Source organism: Eublepharis macularius, chromosome 4 (genome assembly GCF_028583425.1).
Source record: "Eublepharis macularius isolate TG4126 chromosome 4, MPM_Emac_v1.0, whole genome shotgun sequence".
Classification (NCBI taxonomy): domain Eukaryota; kingdom Metazoa; phylum Chordata; class Lepidosauria; order Squamata; family Eublepharidae; genus Eublepharis; species Eublepharis macularius.
In genome coordinates this window covers 144,442,821-144,465,944 of record NC_072793.1, presented here as the reverse complement: position 1 = coordinate 144,465,944, position 23,124 = coordinate 144,442,821, and the positions used below count along the sequence as shown (strand labels likewise).

The 23,124-nt window shown below is 41.1% G+C and overlaps 1 protein-coding gene across 1 annotated transcript in view; it reads right to left on the bottom strand.

Annotated features, from left to right (window-relative positions):
• The window catches only part of LRIG1 (leucine rich repeats and immunoglobulin like domains 1), a 144,689-nt gene that overhangs the window by 84,759 nt on the left and 36,806 nt on the right, over positions 1–23,124 (bottom strand). The window contains exons 2-3 of the mRNA XM_054975670.1: positions 8,388–8,459; positions 1,042–1,116 (exon numbers count right to left, since the gene is read on the bottom strand). Of these exons, the coding sequence (XP_054831645.1) occupies positions 1,042–1,116; positions 8,388–8,459 (147 nt within the window). The remainder of the gene's footprint in view (positions 1–1,041; positions 1,117–8,387; positions 8,460–23,124) is intronic.

The following is a 23,124-nucleotide window of genomic DNA, read 5'->3' as shown; positions in this document are numbered from 1 at the left end:
ACAAGGTTCCCATAAAGTCACTTTGAGCACATAATGGCCTGCTGGATTTTGTAGATATCAATGTCAACGGGTACAAGGCACTTTGAAATCAGAATCTTCCTCATATTTGCTGAAGCCGCCCAAGCTGAGGAAGGGGTGACAAGTTTAGTAATGCTATATTTCCTACCTTTGGTAGAGAAGCAGTGGAACTGCTTCGGATTAGGTACTGACTGCAACTGTTTTTCCAACCCGGGATGTAATCTCAAGGCAGATGACAGGCAACTGGCACAGGTGTGCATAGCAGCAAGGGCTTTTTCCCATAGACAAGGCTGCCATGATTCTTCTTTGTCTTTGGAGTAAACATTTGGCACTTGGGATAAGCTGAAACACTGCATTGTTTACCCAAAGAAGTCAGGCACAAATCCATTACAGACAGTCTCTCCCTTACAGACAGTGCCCTGCTTGAACTTCGGCTTTAGGGACATATTTATCATTGCAAGCTCAATAGCACAATTTAACTGTTTAATTGGCTAGATGAACAAGTTACTGTCTGCAAATCCTGCATTCTTAGGATTCTGAAATAATCTTAGAAGCATTTCTCTCAACAGCAGTTTGAGATGAACTGACCACAGAACACGGATCCTTCTTCTTATGAGGTGCTAGAGGTAACTAAAAAACACCATGGAAAAGCATATAAACCACTCTTCTTTCTGATTCTAAGTTTTCTATAATTTTCCAGCTTGCTGATATGAATGCAAATAGGAGAAACTACACATAAGACAGAGGCAGTGCACTGTAGCCTTGGACTAGGATTGGCAAAGCCTGACTTGAAACCCATATCCTCCTATGGAACTCACTGGGTGACTTTAAGTCAGTCCTCTCTTGTTGCCTGATCTAGCAAACAGAATTGTTGCGAGGTCAAAATGGGGCATATATGCCACTCAAAGTTCCTTAGAGGAAGGTGGGGTACAAATGTGATGGTTAGATAGAACCATAATAAGGATTATGCATGTATACTATGCAGAATCCTGAAAAAATAAAAATCAACCAACTGGAACTTACAGGTACAGGGAGGTGATGTTGGAAGACGTTGCTCCTAGGGATGGAATGGCTGTCAGCTCATTGTTACTCAGTCGCCTAGAAGAAAAAAAACCAGCCCGTTACACCAGCAAATTTTTTTAAAAGCAAAACTGAAGTGCATCAACTTGGACATTTTAGGTAAGTTGTTTTTTGTACAGATGAAGTCATTATCTGTCACCCTTAATAACCTGAGTTACATTTTTCCGGATAATAAGAATTCTGGTATCTGTTCAATGCTTCCTGTATCTTTGTGACTTTCCAGCCAAGTCTCTGCCAAGAACACTTGCAACAGAAACCCAGCTGCACATTCCTTGCCTGCTTTAGTTATTGCTAACGCTTATTTATGGAACAGCAGCTTATGCCAGAGCCATGCCAAGGGTGGCCAAACTTCAACTCATGAGACACACGCATAGCTCCTGAGTGCTGCTCCTGAACTGATCGCAGGCACACGCAACCCATCTGTGACATCGGCATGTCACTGGTGGCATTCATTCCTGGCACAGATATCAGCAATTATTACCACCACTGTGAGGCATGACAAAGCCATTAGCAACAAGAACAGCAATAGGTTTTGCTTGGGGTTGATAACTTTTAAGATCTTGTTTTTATTATATATGTTTTTAATCTGTCAACTATCATGGTGAACTGGAAGAGAACAGAAAAGTGGGGTATAAATTTTGTGAAGATAAGTAACACCGTAAGTATTCAGTGCACCATACAAGCACGTACTATTCCACCAGACCCTGAGTTCATCTTAGAATCAGATTTATTGTGGATTATGTCCTCCCTCCTTTTAGAAGTCTAATGAACTTTTCCTGAATCTTGTCCATTGTTAATAGGTCCAATCAGGCAAAAATAGGTTGCACACAATGCCTCGTTAAGTCTCAGAAGTTGGGGGTCATTTTCCAGCAACCAGCACAAGCAAATGAAAAATATATATAAGTAAATGTACTTAATAGGTACCGGTCCCAAATCAGTCAAGAATTTTGATTTTTTAAAAATTGTGTGAACATTATATGGTGGTGCAATTAAATAATTTTAGACTGGGTAAGAGGGCCCCCATTAATATCAGCCATTTGGGGGAAAGAAGTAGAGAAATAAAGATAGAAGTGAACTAGACAGAGCTTCCTAACCTGCATTTGGGAGGGCCCTATTGAGTCTGGGTGGCTAGGGCCCTGAGCATTCACCCTATAGTTTCACCCTGATGCCCCCACTATGGATACAAACCATCCAAAGAGTAGTTGTCAATAGCATCACATCAGACTGGTGTCCAGTGGGGTGCCACAGGGCTTGGTTCTGGGCCCAGTGCTTTTCAATATTTTTATAAAGGATCTAGATGAGGGTGTGAAGGGACTACTCATTAAATTAAATAGAATTCAATGAGATCTGAACATAGTGGAAAAGTGGGTAGATTTCAATAAGATGGACTAGATGGTCTGTAAGACCACTCCCAACTCTATGATTCAAATCATATTTACTAGTACTAAGGGACACTGCCTAGATCCAGGGCATCTGTTTAATGCCTTGCCAATTCTAAGCTGTTGTCTTGTTGCAGCTGCCACAAGAAACGTATCTTTTGCAGTTCTGACCCCCTTTGCTAACAGTCCGTTCAACAGACGTAGCCCCGGCCACTGCAGTAAGAGCTCAATTTCAGGACAGGGCGCCCCAGCAAAGATTACAGCAGCCTGATTTGTACTGCCCTGGAAACATGAGCTTCCCTCTTGGGAAGTGGATGAAGAAGTGTGTCAAATACTTCATTGCTTCTGCTAAGGGAGAGAAGAGAGTTCAGATATTTAAGTTCCATTAAGAAAATAATACTCTGGAAACGGTTTAAAGCCCTCGCATTCAAACCAAATCAAACCAGATAACTTAAAAGAAATGTCCAGGAGACACACTTGGACATTTGTATATACAATCCTTTCCAAGGAGCACAGACAGTTGTATGGCAGCTTTCCTTCTTTCTGTTACATTGGCTATGCTATCAGATACAAAAACACATCCCTCTCAATGGCAGAATGTTTGAATTCTCTCACTGAGTGAAAGCAGATCTGGGTCACTTACAGGCTCCCTTCGTGGTTTGAAGCTCCCTTGTTTGCATGTTGAATGAGCCAATTAATTACCATAATAACAGTTACTTGTCTGGCTGCTTGAAAACTGTCTAATTTCCTGCCCTTCTTGTATGCCCGCCACCCTCTCAACCAGCAGTTGAAGAGCCAAAAATTTACAGCAAAGACTGTTTCTTCTTGCCTCAGGACACGACAGGGGCTTCTAAATCCACTAAGGAAATATATGATTGGGTCTCACTGATAAACCTCACTGATAAAACATTTTCAGAAAAGTTTAAAAGCCATTTTGTTCTACAATTTGTTCAGGGGAGAAGAATGTAAAAAAAAGAAAGAAATGGAGGAAAACAAAATTCTAGCAAATTTCTTATGCCAGAAACTCTTCAGTTTTTAAGAAAGTGAACAGTATAAGCAATAATGTATACATTTATATTTATCTAGTATAATTCATATCCATAGTGTAAAATTAACCAGCATCAACCCAGTACATGTTTGTGTGTAAGATATACGTAAATGCTAATGTTTAGTTCCAACAACACATTTAAGCAATATGGGAATTTTCTAAAATTATTCGAATAAAAAGATAAATCTGAAATACTGAGGTGTGAAGACATTGTATCTTGGTGTTCCCATGGCATCTCAGTGACTGAAGATCTGTGAGTGGATTAAGTGTTGTGGATTTTTTTTCAGTGTTGACTATTTTATTATTGCTATGGATGTCTTTGGATCTCCTTTTGTGAAGTGACTTGAGCCCATTTAGGAAAAGCCAGGATATACACAAAAATAAATTAACTGTTGGTGCCCAAGGGAGAGAGCTGATGGAGAAAATATTCTGAGGATGGGCCACCAGTCAATCTCTAGAACAACTCTTAGGCTTGAATCCACCACAGCATTTCCACAGATCGACAGATTTCTATTCAGAGGGCAACTTTCTCACTTCCTGACTCTGGCTGCAAAATGCCATTCCTGGGGGGGAGGTTCCCTGTTCCCCAAGAACAGCACTGGGGGGAGAGCATTTTAGGTTACACTGGGAGGGGAAAGGAGAGAAAGTTGTGCTCCACTGTTAGAAATCCTTCCATCCATGCAAATACTCTGGTGGATCCACGTTAAAGACATTTAGTAACATGCAATAAATCGATTATTCTCAATTTGAAGTGACTGAAACAAATGTTACTTAAGTACATCTACATCAAAACAGATGTCAAAAGAAAGTTGAGGGCATTTAATTGATTTCAGCCCAATATTTTAGATTAAGTTATCTACCTCCTAGCAGGTTTGATTGTCACTTTAAGACATGGTTCATTAAAGCACATTTATTAACCTGCTGCAGATACTGTTACACTTGTTGAGTATAATTCTTCACCCTATTTACACTTTTTCTGAAGCATCTGCGTTATCACATCTTTATTATTTTATTCGATTTCTGCATAACCAGGACTTTCGTTATGTTTCTGACAACTGTAACGAAAACCTGCATGTAATGCAAAGGTATCTGTCTAATTTGGTTAGCACAAAATTATATAAAATTCTTCCTACGTGTCCCAAAACCGGTAAATTATTTTAGTAATTTTTACAATGTTCTTTATTACACCAGCTCATTGTCATAACAGAAATATACTGCTCACATCTCATTCTTTTTCTTCTGAAAAAGTACAGCCAAACATTATCTAATACAAGGCTATAGAAAGTGCTACTACAGTTACAGATAAAGTCAAGCAAGTAAGTGCAGTTGCATAAGCAAAGCAAGGTTAAACTACATGGTCTGCATATTGCAGGGATACTGCTGAAAACTGCATCCCTGTGTAGTTTTTTTCACTAGTCTCTGTAACATTTACAATACTTAACCCCATGTTGCAACAGGTAGTGAATGGTGAAATTGCAAGGTGGCAATGTCATGATGCTGGTTAAGTGATTCTGAATGTTATGGGAGGGGGAGGACCAAACATGGGGTACCGTTCTCCAGTAATCCACCCCCACCCCACACCCCAAAATGTATTTCTAGCCTAAGAAGGCCCTGCTCCTGTTTGCCACTCAAACCTTGTGTTCTGTTTTGTAACTTGAAAAAGAACTCGTACTTGATCATAAAATGTATTTGATATTCTGCTATTGTTTTTGTATGAAATAAGAGAATGGTAAATTGAGTAAGGCTCTTTTCCCAAACATCTCCCTTTTTACAAAAAAAGGGCAGAAAAAAACTAAGTGCCTTTCAGCGAATCCTCAAGAGAGAACTGTGCTATTTTTTGAGCAGGATCCATTTCAGCATGACATTCGCTGACAAATGGGCTGTAAATATTTTATACTGAGTAGCTCTCCCACCTCCCCTTCATACCACATAGAATAGCGAGATCAAAGAGTTACAAAGAGAGCTTCAACTGAAGTTGCTACAACTTGTACTCACTTTTTTTTTTGAAGGAAGCTCCCAACCAGATGCAAAAGCAATTGACCCAGTACATTGACTGCTGTTCTCGCTATAAAAAGTAACCAAGACAAACTATTTTTGTTTACTTTTTTATCTTGGCCAATAAATGAAATTATCAAATGCTGATCATTTAAAGCTTGATGAGTACAGTCAGGCGCCCTACACATGCACTGAGCTCCTATTCTTGGATGCGGCTGATAGTTCTTTCTACTTCCAATAATAGGCAGGTCCCCTGAATGCTGCTCTCTGTTCTGATCAAAAGCCCTGTGCGCTCTCAGGTGGTCCAACGGAATATATATGCACAGATTAAGCTGCCTTAATAAACACAGCCAAGCCCAAGGTCCATTCACATCAATATTGTCCAGACTGACTAGAAATGACTTTTAGCACACAAGAGCATTTCCCAATACTGCCTGTCACTACAGATGCCAGGGACAGAACCTGAGACTTTTGGCATACAAAACCTGCTCTAATGTTCCCTTCTCATAGGAAAAAAACCCAGTAACCTTCAAAAGAACTATGTCAGGGGGCGGGGGAGTCAACACCATATCTCCCTCCTTCTTGTCACCCCATAGCACCAAATCCAGCAGCCACCAGGTCCAGTAGGGCCATGGACACACCCTGTGCCTCCACCCTGGTGGTGGGAAGGGAGACACAGGAGAGAGATTGCTCCAAGGCTGCCATACGTCCGTCATGGACTTGGCCTCACCTTCATAGGGCGGCCACTGGGCATGCCCCAGGCATGGCTAGGGCCTTTAGAAAGCTTGAGGGAGGAGACAAAGAAAGACATACCAGCTAGGGCTCCCAGCTCTGAAGGGAGTAGAGCTAGGAGGTGAAATAGAGTGGTGCTCAACTCCTGGCACATGACAGCAGACCTGACAGACAACAAATCTGAAGAATATGAGAAGGGGTATAATTGTATTTATGGACCCATCTGTGAGTAGTGCTGGTTGCTTTGTTGTGTTGTCAGTTTTATCTTTTTTAATATCACCTTGACGTCCAAGAGGAAGGAAGAGTCAGGGTAATTTTTAAAAATAAAAGAACAATAAATTGGTAACATGCTCCCTTGTCTTAATTTCACTGTAAGACATAGGCAGCTCTTAATAGCTAAATGCAACTATAATAATAATGATAATATCATTTGATTTATATACCACCCTTCAGGACAACTTACTGACACACTCAGAGAAGTTTACAAAGTATGTTATTATTATCCTCACAACAATCACCCTGTGAGGTGGGTGGGACTGAAAGAGCTCTGAGAAGCTGTTACTGACCAAAGGTCACCCAGATGGCTTCAAGCAGAGGAGCGGAGAATCAAACTTGGTTCTCCAGATTAGAGTTTTGCCACTCTTAACCACTACACCAAACTGAAATCAGGTTGAGTTTGTAATAAACAATTCCCATCTCAATGCACCCCCCACCCCTCCCCCAACTCTAGGAAGAAGCTATCCTTCCTAGTGCCTGCAGAATGCTGACACACCACAAGTAGGAAGTGAGCAAGGGGAGGGTTTGTATACTGAAAGGATACCCAGAGAATAGTTTTACTGGATCAAAGTTACTCAGAGAGCTCCCATAGCTGCGAGGTGATTTGAACCTGGGTTGCCCAGATTCTCCTCAAACTCTAACTAGTACACTGGCTTGGGAAGGCTGCTTTTGAACAAGCCGGGTGAGTTATGCAAGCAAGGTGCGTAGTAAGCAGGGTGAATCATGCAGGTCGTGTGATATTAAGTAGTCTGGTGGCTGCTTCTGGGTCTGGCCCCAATGAGTCCTACCTCAGAGGCCAAAACAGCCCTGGAAATGGCCCTGCCTCCTTCTCTTGGAATACTGCTATGGTTGCTAGAAACAGCCACTGAGGGAATCTGGTTAAATCTACAGGTGCTCCTTTTATCATTTGGGTTTTTTTAAACCCCCTCCCCCCCCCATGTATTTTTTATTCCAGATTTTTCTGCAAATCTGGGACATTTTGCAGGTATGTAGGAAGATCTGTCTTATCTATTCATGTCTACAATCTCCATATTTAAGTATCCACAGATTAGGGCCATTTGGGTATCAGTATGTAAGATTCTGAATTTGTTACAGAAGAACTCAGGGAACTCCTATCAACAGCAGGGTCAGCATTTGGGGGGGGGGGAGTTATTATGAAGAGGAAAACAGATGAAAGTCCTCACTATACAGAATGCCACAGCTGAAGTATTAAGAGAAATGTACAGAAACTAGTTTGGAATACTTAAAAAAAAGTAACTATATTTCTTTTTGTACTGGGTCCCATAACCACAACCACTGCCAATCAATGAAACCAAAAATCTCTCAATTTGCCCTTCAGGGTAGCAAACAAAAGGCAGGAGGAGAACTGAGTAATTATTCTGTTGATAAATACACTACACCTTTTTTCTGGGAGATTCAGGACAGACTAGCATTAAATGTCACTACCAAGCCCATTCTGCCTTGGTGGGTGAAAGTATATCCTTCTCACCAGGTGTGGTTACCTGAACTACTCTTGCTAATCCTAACATGAAGTGCAGAGAAAGAACACCAAAGATTTCCAATAATTGTATTGGAGTTTACTTGAGATGTTATGTTCTACTAATTGATTGCTTAATTAAAAAAGAGAGAGAGACACACACACAGAGAGAGAGAGAGAGAGAGAGAGAGAGAGAGAGAGAGAGACAACACATCGGTACTGTATGAAAGAAAAACAATAGCTCAGATTTAATCTGCTGACACAACCTAGTGGTATAATGGAAGCATGTCACAGGAAGCGATATACATTTTCCCATTCACCTTCCTAGCAAGATTGGAAGGGGCAGGGGACAGAGACTGAAACGGTTTAGAGAAATACTTACACCTCCCGCAGGTTTGGCAGCCCAGAGAAGGCAGAAGGATCAATCTCCGTCAACTTGTTATGGCTCAAGTTTCTGTTAAAAACAAGAGACAGGAGAATCAGCATTTCACAGTCACTGCACTCAAAATTAGGTAGTCCTAATTATTCTGGGATTGCACTGAGATATTAGTTCAAACAAAATGAAAGCAAGCACGTAGAAAGGAAAACACATTTATTAGAATGACTCTTCTAAGACAGAGCTGGTGGAGAAACTGCTTCCCATCAAGTTTAAACACATTTTACACTAAAAAAAATGTTATCTCCCTTGAAAGATATTCATGCTTGAGCTTTAATGATATGATGGAGATCCATGATCCTGATCTTTGATATTTCTTTAAGTTTCACTCTCTGCTTATTGATCTTCAACTCAGTCACAAATTCATAAGTAAACCAGGTCATTTAATGAAAAGAACCATTAAGTTTACTCAGGAGATCCCTTTATGAAAATTGTTGTTATAGTGGCTACCAATCTTTCAGAAAGGGGGCCCTTTTGAGTGAAAAGATGCATATTTTCATCAGAAAACTAACATAATTTTGTAGAAACCTTACAGTAGCAAAAGTTCTTACAGATAAGTTCATGAGGATGGATTTTGTTTATTATTTTCTAAAATAAATCTCTGTTTTTAATTTGAGGTATCGTGATTTTTACCATTATTATGTATTAAGGTTAAAAAAACAATCATGTAATTCATATTTCTGCCCTTGCTGGGGGGAAAATGATTCAGGTGTGAGTTTCTGTCTAGCACAACAAATGCCAATAATCTCTCTCTTCTTACTCTTGCTATGAGAACATGATATACAAAGAGAATTTTAAAGAGTGCCTTGATGAGTCTTATAGATAAGAAATTGCAATATGGTAGGCTCAACCATTGAGTTACAAAATGTGGCCATCATATGACTAAATCAAAGACTGACAGAATCGATGTTTAAGTAAACGTAATATTTCTGTTGTAAATTTTAAACTTCGAAGACTAAGATACAAGATGCCAATGTTAAACCAGAAAAACCACTTGACATGAAGTTGTGTGTTTTGTACTGTCTATAGCACTAAACACCTCTAACATCTTGTAATGTTGGAACAATACAACTAAATGTCAGATTGCCATAGTGCAGAGTATTCCCCCCACCCCACATACATCAATGAACTAGCCCAGCCATAACAAAAGGTGGTGGGTTCAAGTCTCAGATGTTTTCAGCTCCATTAGAAAAAGGGCCATTACAATCTAACCACTTATTTACCCTTCAGCCTCTTCTTCCTCTGTCAAGTAACAGCATAACTGAAGGTTATGCCAGCAAAAAAAAAATATGGAGTTGTGACCTATTCTGGAAGACTCCCACACACACAACCAACACCATGTGTAAACGATTGTATCCTCTACAAAGCTGAGCAAGGTTAAGGGATAAACAACTAAGCTAGAAATCTTGAGACCCTTATCAGCTAATGTACTGCCAACACACTGAGCCAGCGGTATGAGATACCAAGCAGGTTACAGTAATATCTTTTGTTGGACCAACTAGTTACAACCTCAGTTTATTTCACATCTCTGACCTCAATGACTGCTTATCAAATGCAAGAAATAAACAAGCACCCCTTGCACAGTCCTCAGTGACCTACAACTGTTTCCAGATAGCCAGGTTTTCCCTCTGGGTCAGTAGCCAGCAGCTATTTAATAGGCTACAAAAACTCAAAAAGGGTTTTCTAATCTAATAAAAGATGTCAGACTACAGATTAAAAATGTCAAGGCACTTCAAATCTAAGCCAATATGTTCTAATAAAGGGGGGGAATAACAATGCAATTTGTCCAGATTGTTATGGTAAAGAATCCCGTCTTCAAAAACCACAAAGTCAAGCCTGAGCTTGTCAACTAGATGACAAGGGCAGGCAGAATGCACATGAGCCCTGAAGTCAATTTTCCCAAAAGGAATGCAAACGTGAGCACAAAGTAAGGCACTCTTGGGCAAGAATAGCAGAACTATTCTAACAGTGCAATCCCGAGCAGAGTCACTCTTGTCTGTCCAATGATTTCCATGGGCTTAGATTGGAGTAACTCTGCACAGGAGGACTACACCTGCTTCAAAGCCTTTTCAGTACTGGATTTCTACCTTGTGGAATGGCCTCCTGACTCTGCCAAGACCCCAACTTAACTTTCAAAGGCTTTGCTCAGATGGGTTCAATAGCAACCACAAATGGATTACTGTAGTCTGGTTCAACCCAAGGGGGGGTCTCCCCTGGCCCTGCTACTGGATAACCTTGAATAGGACAAGCCAAAGACTGAAACTGGGACCTTTTGCAAGCAAAGCATTTGTTCTGTCACTGAACTATAGAACAGCAAGAAAAGATGCACCACTGTCATTCAACACATGCTCTCTCTTGCATTCTGCTAAAAATAAGTTTGTCCTGCTCTTTCCCCCAAAATGTTTTTGAAAACCCTACAGTAAAAACACCAGCAGCAAAACTTCTCAGATTCCAGTCAGTCAGAACCAAAACCACAAGAACACAGAAAAATGAATTAACTAAATGAAACAGAAAATTGTGGCAGTGTAGCAAGCACCACACCTGAAAAGCCTATCCCTGGTCACCACCTTCCTAACATCAGAAGGTGGGGGAGCCCAGGAGGGTCTGTGAGAAAGATTTTAATGAAAGGATGGAACAGTAGGGTTGCCAGGCCTGGCAACCAGTAGGAGTTGAGGGAGGGGACAGACACAGGGGGCACCATAGATGACTGTGTGATATCACTTCCAGGAAACCCCCAAAAGTGATGTTATGCCTCTCTAGGAATCACCAAGAACTCTAAGGTAAAACAATTCAAGCAATTCCTAGAGAGGACTGTCATCACTTCAGGGGAACCTGAACGTGACATCATGCTGACACCTATGGCAATTTTTAATTTTTTTCCCTTCCACTGGCTGTTGGGCAATGGAAGAATTCTTTTTTTTTCTGCAGGCAACAGCCGTTGGGGGCTGATCTTTTGCTCCCAGTGGAAATATGGAAACCTTATGAGCAGGCAGCCCATCAGCTAGCCTGAGGCCAGATTATGTATGGCTTTCTAGAACAAATTCAGCAACTACTAAAGTTGCACCTGGAACCCAATGTTTTACTTGCATCTAGGCTTCCCAATTGCCTGGGCCGGGTGAGGAATCTCCTGGGCCCAGGTCCAATCTCCCACCCTTGAGAAGGAACAAAAATGGCCTCCCTTGTGATGCTCTAGGAATTTTCCCTAATCAATACGGTCTGTAACACAGAGATTGTGGAAAATGCCTAGTGTACTGCCCAGAAATGGCACCACATCTGTCCCAAATTCCACCATATTCAAACAATGCCCTCCAAGATCTCCCAACATTTGCCCATCCAGGATTTAGAACCTTTCTTGTAGCCTTTCCACTGCATGTTGTGTCAACTGACATTCCTGGGAGGTCTTCAAAGGAGCCTTACATGAAGCACATTACAGTAATCTAAGCTTGCTTTGACCAAAGACAGATAATTCTGGCAAACACTGGACTCCCCAGATGGAGTCTAATGTTGCCCTGGGAATGCTAGACTTAGGTGGCCAACAGACCCCTGAATCAAGTCTGTAATGTGGGAACAGTGCTATATGCAGAGATTCAAGCAAGCTGAAAAAGGGTAAAACTTTTTTTTTTTGCTGTGCAAATAAGAGTAGGAAACAACTTCACATTCTGTGCGCCTCGCATTCCTGCTATTATAATTCATCCAAAGTACTGAATGTATCATTTATTACAATGTATTAAATTCCTACTTGAAGAAGATAATCAAGAAGTTAATACCGGGTGGGGGGAGACTTCTCTAAATTCAGAAGTTGTCTTCTTCCTGCCCATAATAAATAAATGTTCCTACAATGCCATCCCATCCACTTTTTGTTCACTAAGCCACAGGTTAGCTCATTGCCATTTTACCTGTCACTGCAAGATCAGCAAATTGTGTCCAAAACCTTTTGGCACCTTTTACTAAAGAGGCAGGAAAGGAATGACGGAGGGGAGGAGAAAAGCTGGGGAATGTCTCTTAATGCCAACTGTGGCTTTCATTAAACACTTTGTCAGCTTTTGTCCTAACACAACTTTTCACCCTTTCACACACAAAAGGGACCAAGAGCTCTGGACAATCAAAACCTTTGCAACAGAAATTCCTCAGGCTAGTCTGTCGAAAGAAAGCTGCCTAGTCTGCAGCTTGTGGAATTGTCCGCCTGAATACGCAGCCTGCCCCCAGCACGCACGCACGCACGCACACACACACACACACACCCCAAGTTTCTTCCGATGTTTTAATATGGTAACAGGGAGCACAGAGCACACATGGCTGGATCTGAATGGGAAAAGAAAGCCCCTGCGTTGCTTATGAAGGGACAGCATATCTGAAAAGGACCCTTTGGATTAAGAAGTAAGCACAGCTCTTCAACGGACAGCAGCTGAATATGAACCCATTCACAGATTTTCAGAAGGGGTTGATGAATTCCTTTCCAGCTGCCAAGATAAATGCTCAAAGAGAATGATAGGAAACGGGCTCTTCCCTCACAAATTGTTTAATGTAGGTGCATCTTCTTAAAAATGTGGTGTTCAGAATCAGCTTTCCACAGCACTGTCCCCAAGATAATTCTATAAGCAAGAACAAACAGGAACCTTGTAGCACCCATAATGTTTTTATTCTAGCATATACTTCCGTGGACTTGAGCCCAGTTTGGCATATGCTCTAGTCTACCAAAAAAACCCAAACCTCTATGCAAGAATAAATACTTGCTTATCATATCACCAGACATCGGTTTATTTTACAGCTACCCCCAGCAATCATCTCTATGAACATGGCTCTACATCAATCTAGAATGGTGCAAATGGAAAAACTGAGTGTATTATCCCCTAAGACATTGCTCTCTCCTAATATATATGCAAAAGGCATACGGCGAACAGAAAATATTACCTTAAGATAGCCTTATAGTACATTTTGTTTGCTTCTTATTATTTTTGTTTCCCCACATCCAAAATTTAATTTTTGAAACCAATCTTGGTAGTCTACAAAACATTAAGACTTATTCAAGAGTGGAGTAGGTGTGCAGAGGGGTTAGTAGTTCAATCCTTTAGTGTCTCAAAGAGTGACAGAATTGACATAGCACAATAGAACCGAAAGCTCAACTACACTTTAAGGTTTCTTCTGAATTTATTTTTCAAATAAGAATGGGAACAGCATGGAGAAGGACAAAAATTTTAATGCTTTCCTCTTCTGCCATTTTTGCGCTGAAAAAGTCCCCCTGCCAAACCACAGCAGCTCCCAAAGAACATGCGCACCACACTCAACCCTCTCCCTGCCATCCCCACTTGTCCAATAACTGTACCAGGCATCTAAACATTAAAGCACCAAGCTCCTCATCAGCAGCCATATTGAATGCCCTCAGACAAACTTCACAGAGTTGATGTACTTTTCATGAGTTACTCCTCGTAAGATATTATCTGAACTAGCATTAATTAATAACCAGGATGGACCTGTGATCCCTACAAGGAGATGAAAATACCAAGTATAAGTTTTAGGGTAACCTAGTGGTTAGGACTAAAAAACTGTCAGGGCAAAATATCCAATGAAATCAAAATTCTGACATTAAGAACTCGTAAGTCACAAATGTAAACATTAGCTGGCCTATGAAAATACAGTAAAGGCTTTGTTGTTTGGCCCTTGCTTATCCCACATGCCCAGTTAACTGGCATCCCCCCAGAGAGCAAGCTCCACCCCCTCAGCTACCACATACCTCTGTCTCTGAGAACAGGTCTGCTTCCACCTCTTCTGCTTGATGCCTCCAGCCACTGCTGAGTTTCTAACAGCCAGAGCCTCCTTTCCCTTCAGCCAGCTTCAAGATATAGAGAGCCACCTCTGCTGGTAGGCTCCCAGGCAGCTGGGCCTGCTCGCCTGCACGCTGCATAGGATGGTTCCATGGTGGGGAGGGGGAGTCCCACCAGATACAGGGGCTGTCACCATATGGAGCAGATTTGGTCACTGCAGACTTCTCCAAGTAGGTGGCGGGACAGAGCAATAAGTGTAAATATCTGGCACGTTTGTTTAACCAGCAACCCTAATTCACCATGAATGCCAAATAACAAAGCTTTTACCGTACTATGCAAGTGTTGATTTGCAAGTCTGTAAGCCTATTTTTACCTCAAGAAACATTATTCACTATCAATATTTCGCACCAAATGAACGTGGATACTGATAACTTTGGGCTCCAACCAAGGTAAATTAATATTCAAAATTAAATGCACACATCTCAAAATATGCTTTGAGTGAAATCCCAAGAACCATAAGCAAGGCATTCTCCCCACTTTCCTCTTCCCACTGCAGCCCCCGACATTCCCCAAATCGGAATCCAAAGTTATCATCTGAAGCTAGTTTATTAAGCAAAGTTACCCTTAACTATACCAGCATGTAATATACAAACTCAGACATCTGGGCTTAATCCAGACTTCCCCCCCCAACACAGCTCCTGCAGCAAACCAGCTTGGAATACAGCAAGGCTTTAATGAGGAGATGGGGGGAAACAATAAAGGCAATGAAACCAGAATTTGTTGCAGCAGAATTTAAATCACTATCTGTGAGCCTAATCCTTGTTTCACAAACTGTAGTTAAAAATAAAATAAACCACGGTTTTGCATTATGTCTGAACTGAGAATCAATCATGCTGGGCTAATGGAGCAGAGACCCGGCAGGAGTCTACTATAGGAAGAACTAACAGTTCTAGGAATTTGTTGGAACACAAAGAAAAGCATGCTGGAAACACATCACAGCACGAAACACAGACTATTTTGACTTTGGAAGGGCTCTTCAATCAGCTGACACAATGCCAGATTGCCCACTGTTGCATCATAATCAGTGATGTAGTTGAGGAGCCTAGGGAGAGGAGAGCGGAAGCATTTAACAGCTCAAACATAACTATTCCCCAAGATCAATGTTGTCTTCTTACTCTTTTTAAAGAGAGTACGATGGAGCCATCAACTTTGTAAATAAGCCAACTGCACAATGCACAGTTTAATCATTACCGACATTACACTTGCAAGCATTCTGGTAAATCAGAAGAAGCCATTGTCTTCAAGTTAAGGCCATGGAATAGCAGGAACTCTATTTTGGTCCCAGCCAATCCCTTTCCCAATGACTGAAGTTGGATGGGGTCCTGCTCATTTTTGTTAAAGCAAAACCACAAGCAATCAATCATTACTCTTTAAAAAGGCACTAACTGTTTACCAAGACTCTGTTTACTTATATTTCCGAGAATCATATTCTCTCTCTCTCTCTCTCTCTCTCTCTCTCTCTCTCTCTGTGTGTGTGTGTGTGTGTGTGTGTGTGTGTGTGTGCGCGCGTGTGTTCTTATTTAGTAATTAATAAAGGAAAGACCAATCTGTTTCCCAAGCATACAGTGGACTTGGAAAGCACAAAAAGGGGAGTATTAAAAAGCTTCCAAGGAAAACTATCCTGTTGTATTCTACACAGATTCTTACCAAACTCATTGTTTTGCTTTCTGGTTTACTTGTGCCAGAGAAAAACAATTTTTCATTTTGGATTTCACTAATTGGAGTTTTCCCCTAACAGATCAACATGGCTTCCCACAACTCTTGGCCCAGCATATGAAGCAAAAGTTTAAAAGGTTTGACATACACATCATCTGTGCTGCAGCAATGTTGACTTGAATTATATATCAAGAAGATCTAAGATCAGCAGCACCTGTTCAATACATACGAAATGATTCAAAAAGCCACCTTGCCATTGAGAAGTACCACCACAGTTTCAATTAGCCCCACCCACATTTTCATGACAGAATCATCGCATGTAAAATGGATGGAGTTTCTCCCAAGGGAGAGAAAGACTACTATAGCCTTGGCCGAAGTGAAGACTTATTTGTGGTTTTTAATGTGAAGGAATACCTTTGCCAAGAGTTAAACAGAAAACACAGACAGCATTTCAGTGTCACAACAAGCTGTCTTTAAACTCCAATTGGGTGCAAACACAGTTTGTTATGGTATACACCCCAGTCCCTTTCTCCTCTCACAGAGAACTTTCCCACATAATCAAGTTCCACAGTTCACTGTGATGTCCAGATACAGACACCTCAGCAATTTGGGGGTTTTCACATCATAGAAGTCAGGATTCTAAACTATGATTAAGGCTTAGAATCTAGGCCAGTATGGAATAGATAAACGCCAATTCACCAGGCTGCCTAATGTTCAGACATCACTGTGAAATGAAGCTTGACCGAGGTTGATAAGTTCTCTACATGTGAAGGGAGATTAGAGAGGCACACGCAAGCACATGCAAATCAGAGTTTCCCTGGAACTTAAATGGAACTTGTTGGGACATCTGAACCAGTTAGTAGTTTAGTCTTCAGAAGCAGGATACGTACAGGCATGCTTCAGTGGAAACCAACTTTTTTGGCAAGTTTATCACAAGCCAAATTGAAAATATGAGCAAGCACTACTATGGTACATATGAAGCTTCTGTTTGTTGTGATGGCTTTGCTGTAGCCTACTGAGGTACGAAACAGGCAGTAGTAGAAACAGGAGAAGAAAGCATGGGGCACAGGCCTGACACGGTCCTATTCTGGCCATTTTAAGTCCTCCTACTTCTATCTAAAAATGCAATAAAAACTCCTAGGTCCTGTACCATCTGGGCTGTGCTGCTATCAAACAGGCTGAATAATGCACTTTCAATCCACCTCAGTAATCATTTGTAAGAAGGTGTTCCCATTTCACACAGTAAAATCCAGGTGCAAATTCATGAACAATGACCAGGAACATTGTAAGATATTATACTGCTTAGATATTTGTAAAGGCAGGCAACAGAATATTGTTTGTTTCTTTCCTGTTATGTTTTCTTAAAAGTTATCAGCAGCCATGGTCAAACATTTGACTTAAGTTTCTTTTTTTGAAAAAACATAACCAACCCAAACCTAAAATGGGCTATATCAAATACAGGTATACAGTTTCTACAGCTGTATGCCTTGTCTCCTCTTAAGAAATCAATGACAAACAATAATGTAGTCCCCAGTCATGGTAGGATTTTGTTACTCATAAAGCACTATACAGTTTAATGGATCCCAAAATTGGCTTCAATAAGGAGTCCAACTAATTTTATTTTCCCCCACCTTGAAAGCACTGAATAAAAATGATAGAAATAAAGCTCCATGAAGAGATGGCTTTCCATTGGAAAAGAATCTCAGTGCATAAACTGATACATTTTGAATTAGCTGTTATTTACCCACAGGCGTTCCCAAAGGTATGAGAATTGCCAACATACTTTTCTCCCAGTTTCCAAAAGGAATGCTTATTATTTTTTATTCCTGCAGGGGCCTTTCTGCCATGCAGCACAGCAACATGGCTTATTTGCAAAATAAATAAATAAGCAAAAAAACAGCATCCATACTTAACTGACTTCCTGCTTTCATCCTAAAAATTGCTAACATAATGACTTAATTGCAAGACTGATTCCTCATTTTTATGCCTCACAGGCAGTGTAAAGATAAGCATTTCATTTGCACTAGGATGATCACTGATCTTCAGCTCCTGAATGGATCATTTTTGTGGAATGACTGTACGTATTTCCATTTTAAAGAACAGGAATGCTTTCACACTGATCACAGGAAGGATAGCATAAGCGAGTTGCACACATTACTGGAGAAAAAAAAGCATAAAAGTGGTCTTCAGTAAGAAAAATGAGCGAGCAGGTTTGATAATTCAGTGACAGGCTTTTATTCTTGAAATATGATCAATCTTCCCAAATCTACAATCCCCCCTCCCACTCATCTCACTTTAGCCCAACTTAACCTGTAGCACTTCTTTATTATTCTGCTTTTTATAAAGGACTGTAAGAAAATCAGCAATATATTGGCTGAAAATAAACCATCAAGTTAAAACAAGACCCAATTTTACAGGATCAGAAACTGATTACTTGAAAAGTTAATATGGAATGTTAAAAAAAAAAAAAGGTTCCCACCACCAGAAACTTCTGCAATGAGTCATCCATTTAAGAAAAATGTCAAGCTTGATAAACAGCAATATAGATATACCTAGAGGGATCTAGACACCTGTGTGTGGGTGTATATATCACAAGCATAAATTAGTTAACAGATCGTTTGTCATTGCAGCTGTTCCCTGATACCTGATCAGGACTGGGAAGTTTAAAATAAAAATCAGCAGGATGTAAGACCCCAGATTTCATGGGAGATAACCATGACACAGGATTTTAATACAATGTGGGAGGACAACTTGGGAATTCTCAACTGGATCCATTTTAAAAACCCTTGTAACTTGCGTCTCATTTTGTACAAAGGTAACAGTTGTACAACTTCAGAGTATGCTAACTGTAAGTCATTGTGGGAGAAAAGGTATAAACACATATAATGGATACTTGGTTGTTTGGAAGATTGTGTCACTCCGGGCTAGTCATGTAAAAAGTCTCCAGAAGGGAGGGAGGGAGAGAGAGACAGACAGAGAGAGAGAAAATATCCCAGTACAATCCCATCTGGTATGTGGAATTTTAAGCCAACAGGCTGCCAAAATGGTTCACCTTTTAATACAAGTAGAACAAGAAGTTTATGAACGACCCAGAACTCTTCCTTGAGGGAGGAAGAAACAGACTGAGCAACATAAGAACTTGCCACCAGTCCTGAGCCATTTTTCAGTCTTGCTGTGAGGCCAAATAGAAAACTTATTTCTACTGGATCTCCCTTCCTTAACAATAAGAAACTATTATTATTGATGATGGCCATTGAACTAAAGACATCTAGGAAGAAAAAAAAAATCTTGTGTCTTTATCTATTGAACTGTACACCTAAACTATAACAGCAGCTCTTTATGCACTGCATAGGATGAGATTGCAGATTAAGACGGGAGAATTGGTCCACATGGAGCAGTGTCTAATACACTCAAATCTCTGCTCAGTCATGAAGATCGCCCAGCCAGTCACCGTTTCTTAATTAGTCTACCTCACTGGATTGTTGTGAGGCTATATGGGTGTGTGTGTGTGTATGGGTGTGAATATTACCATGAGTTCTTGAAAGAAAGGGCAAGATAAAAAAAAAAAAATAATTTCCAGGATGTCATCCCACTAAGAAGTGGCATTCAAACCACACTAAGGGCCAAGCTACAAGTGACCAATGGCACTTGAACGGCAAGTGGATCGAGTGGAGAACAAGTGGAGGGCAAGTGAACAGGGAGGAATACACTTGCCGTTCAAGTGTCATTCATCACTTGTAGTTTGGCCCTAACATTGCATCTACAGAAAATCCAATCCCAATCACATTTCTCTGGAAGACAGGAAAATGCTCTCCATGAAGGCCAAAAAATCCTTTCGAATTTTGTGTGTGTGTATGCCATCGTGTTGCAGCTGATTTATGGTAACCCCATTGAGTTTTCAAGGAAAGAGACATTCAGAGGCAGTTTGCCATTGCCTGCCTCCGTGTAGCAACCATGCCCTTCCTTCGTTGTTTCCCAACCAAATTCTGACCAGGCTGACACTGCTTAGCTTCTGAGATCTGATGAGATTGGGCTAACTGAACCATCCAGGCCCGGGCTTTGAATAGCTCTAGTCTAACAAAAAAACATCCATTCCCCTGTGTTTGTTTCAAGCATCACATTCAAAGAAGCAATCACATTCTGTTTAGGGCTGTCTCTACTTCCACTTAGAGACACCTGTACTGACTTGTGTGTGCGGGGGGGGGGGGGGTCATGAAACCAAGGAACATCAAATAAAAGATCTTTTATTTCCAGGAGCATCTTACAAAGCAGTATGCCTGCCAGGATTTCTGGTGTCAATATTTATTTGGCATTGTGCAATCCAAGTTGCATAAAGAGAAAGAGAGGTTTTGTTTCTTTTTGCTTTTTTAAACTGTTTAGGGCTGTTCCACCACCCCTAAAACCTTCATCACTTCTCCTGTTAGAATAAGTTGTCACTGTAAAGGCATGACCACATATTTACTTACTGTTTGAATTTGTTTCCTTCTGGATTCTTCTGGAGGACACAGAAAGGGATACCACATAATTAGCATGCCATGAGCCAGCCTTACCAACAACTGGTTCTTCGGTGACCAGAAAGGGTTGGAAAAAAAACATCTCAGCTGAATCCCCCGCCCAGCCACAAAAAAAGGCAGAAAGAAAGGATGTAAATGCTCCTTTGATGAAGCTTCTACTTCCATCCATGCTCTTTAAAAAAAATTATCAAAGTTTACTATAGTACATCACTAGCATTTATTTAAACTTGCACAGCTTAAGGGAGCAAATACTAAGCAGGTCCAGTGCAGAAGTAAGTTCTGTTTTATTTGGTGGGGTTTACTTCCAGGAAAGCCTTTTTAGGACTGGAACTACGGTGTGTCTGTACAGTATCCACTCATTTCAATGGGACTGGCACAGGCTCACTTACCAGGGAATCATGCATATCGCAGTTAAAGGAGAGGAACTGTAATTCCTTCATATCTTTACATTTTCATTTAATATTAAAAAGAATCACATGCAAAAATAATGTTATGCAAATATATGTGCACAAATTAGTTTAAACCTTGGCATCAACTTAAAAAAACAGTTTTGTACATCCTTATGGGCAAGTTCTTTGAGCCTGTGCCTAACAAAGTTATGCATCATTACAGCACAACAATATTAATGGGAAAGCTACACACCTACTGAGATCTCTCCCAGTGAGATCAGTGTGTGTCCTTTCAGTTGGATCATGCCCTTTCTTACTGCGTTCACTCCAAGAGCTTCCCTGTGAGATCAGCAACTGCTATTTGTATTTTACAAGTATGGCGCGCACACAAATCATGCACGAGACAGGACTTGCAGTGTTGGCTCAAGGAATAGAAGAAAAAAAGAGGTGGGAGAAATCTTGCAAAAGCAACCCTTAGGCAGCTTTCTTCCAATTAGAACGGTGATTCCCACACTTCTGATAGGAAAGGAATATCGGGGAGGGCTGAAGTAAAGCTGGACACACCACTCCACATTCCCAAAGATTTAGATTGTGTAAGAATTACTGGCCCACTGCTAGTCTACCCTCTATGCTTCTGCAGAGGTCACTGCTGGGGTACACATTCCTTGTTAAAAGAGCAGAACTGTGACTCATGCAGAAAAGCAACAGGAAGCCTCCTTTGAGGGCCAGAGTTTGGGCCCACTTGAGTGTCTAAGCTGTTTAGTTCATTTGCACAGCATGCTGGAATCCCTTTCAGACCCCTCAATCTACAAAAAAGGTAACCCGCTAGTTACTTGGTATCAGCCACAGACAATGTACCAAGTGCCATCTATACTTCTTTTGCTAACACATTCCCAACAACAACAACACACTGAACACCAAGAGGGGCAGGCATGATAGGTGTGACCTGTACTGTTCCCAGGTAGCACACAGCTGGCCAGAGCAACAGCAGACCAGCTTTAAAGCAAGTCAGAAAACCCGACATGCTCAAACACCGCCTCAATTTCCCCATCTCATATCACAGGACAGGAACAAACAGGTTTCCAATTAGTTATCTCAGCCCAGCTCCCATCTCTCAACTACATTCACTGATCTGTCATCATCCCCCCTACTCCCTAAGCCTCCCTTCTTGCCTTCTCACACAGCTCAGACAGACAGCAGGCCTTTCACACCTCCCTACTGTAAAGCTGTCCAGAGCAATTACCCTGCTGCAGCTTAGATAGGCCTGGGAACACACTCCCATCTAATTTATAGCTAGTGCAGCCACAACAGCAACAGAAGGCTGGCCCTGGGGGCAGAGGTGGTATAGAGGGGGGGGGGGGGTTGAGGGAGATTGTGAAGTTGCCGGTAAAGTGCTATAACATGGAAATCACAAGCAGGTATATTACATCTAGCCTGTGTTGCTGGATAGAAGAGTGTCTCCTGACCATCTACACACACACACACAAACACATACACAAAGGCACTTTACAGGGGCACTTTACCCCAATTCTTCCCATTCTAAAATACGCTACCATGGATCCTGTCACTACACAGATTCCTAAAAAACACAAGTAAGCATGGATAAAATGAAAGAATTGCCATATTATGAATGATTGGGATTACTTCAAGAATTATGTTTTTAGATATGCCCATAACATGTTTTAAGTGCACATCTAAAAATACAGTGTGTGAACAGGACAAACACTCGTATTGCACAGATGCCCTCAACTAGGGAGCCATCATGCCGATAAGCGTACACCTAGGAAAACTCCCAGATTAGTCTCTGTATCAATTTAAAAATTGGATCACTTTTTAAAATTCTCCCTCAGCTTCACCTTGATCAAAACTATTCAGTTTCTCTGTACGCGTGATCTTTCTAGATATATTGCAACCCTGAAAATTAATTTCTGCCTGTTCACTATGGACCAAATACACAATGTGATAGTTTTAGGTGCGTCGTCTCATATTTAAGATTAAACAGCAGTGACACCACCCTAGGGGCAGCAGGAATTCTTTGCTCATTTGGGGAAAAAATAACTTGCTGAACTCATGGGATACTTGAGGGGTATTCACAGAGACAAAGGAGAAAGGAGGGTGAACCATGAAACGCAGTGAGGTACGCAAAAGAGAAGAAGGAAGAGAAACTGGTCCAATCCACTTATTTTGCCCTGGATAGCCCAGACATGCTTGATCTCATCAAATCTTGAAAATTAAGCAGGGTCGGTCTTGGTTAGTAATTGGATGGGAGACCTCCAAAGAAGACCAGGGTTGCAGAGGCAAG